General features: G+C 30.8%; 1 protein-coding gene across 1 annotated transcript in view; it reads right to left on the bottom strand.

The window, feature by feature from the left end:
- slc35f1 (solute carrier family 35 member F1) overlaps positions 1–721 on the bottom strand; it is a 9,007-nt gene that overhangs the window by 5,269 nt on the left and 3,017 nt on the right. Inside the window, exon 3 of the mRNA XM_008312621.3 lies at positions 239–366. Coding sequence (XP_008310843.1) covers positions 239–366 — 128 coding nt within the window. The remainder of the gene's footprint in view (positions 1–238; positions 367–721) is intronic.

Here is a 721-nt window from a genome sequence, read left to right on the forward strand (position 1 = left end):
ATAGAGAGAGAGAGAGAGAGAGAGAGAGAGAGAGAGAAAGAGAGAGGGAGAGACAGAGAGAGAGAGAGAGAGAGAGATAGAGAGAGAGAGATACATATAGGTACATATATATTATATTATAGAGAGGTACATATATATTATATATATATATATATATATTTATATATGTACATTTAAGTGGCAATGCTGAGCACTTAGGTCAAAGGTTCTTTTTAAGTAGACCACACACATTACAGACCTGAACACTGGCGAGTGTTGTATAGTGGTAAGCCTTAAGCAGCAGATAGTTGGCTTCGATGTCTATTATACCCAGAATTATATATTTCCACCAACGCTCCTTTAGAATGGCCAAAAGATTATCTTCCCCTAGGACAAAAAAAAAATTGACAAAAGACAAAAATTGATGTGACACACAAAATGCCGCTCAAAACAATGTATTTTCTTTTGAGACGTAAACCAGATACTTTTTCCATCTAATCGGAAAAGGAAGTCATATATTCCTGACACTACTTTGTTAAATTGTTATTGTACTATATGTGCATCAGCACTGAGCATGTAGCTTCTTTTTTAGCTAGTGTGTTAATATAAATATAATTTCCACAAGAGATAAAAAATAAACTGAAATAAAACATTTAACCTAGTATATAAATTTAAATATATCTGTATAAATTAATCTAGCATATATATAGTATAATATAATATTGTGTTTAATATATATATA

This window comes from Cynoglossus semilaevis, chromosome 7 (assembly GCF_000523025.1).
Source record: "Cynoglossus semilaevis isolate Cse_v1.0 chromosome 7, Cse_v1.0, whole genome shotgun sequence".
NCBI lineage: Eukaryota > Metazoa > Chordata > Actinopteri > Pleuronectiformes > Cynoglossidae > Cynoglossus > Cynoglossus semilaevis.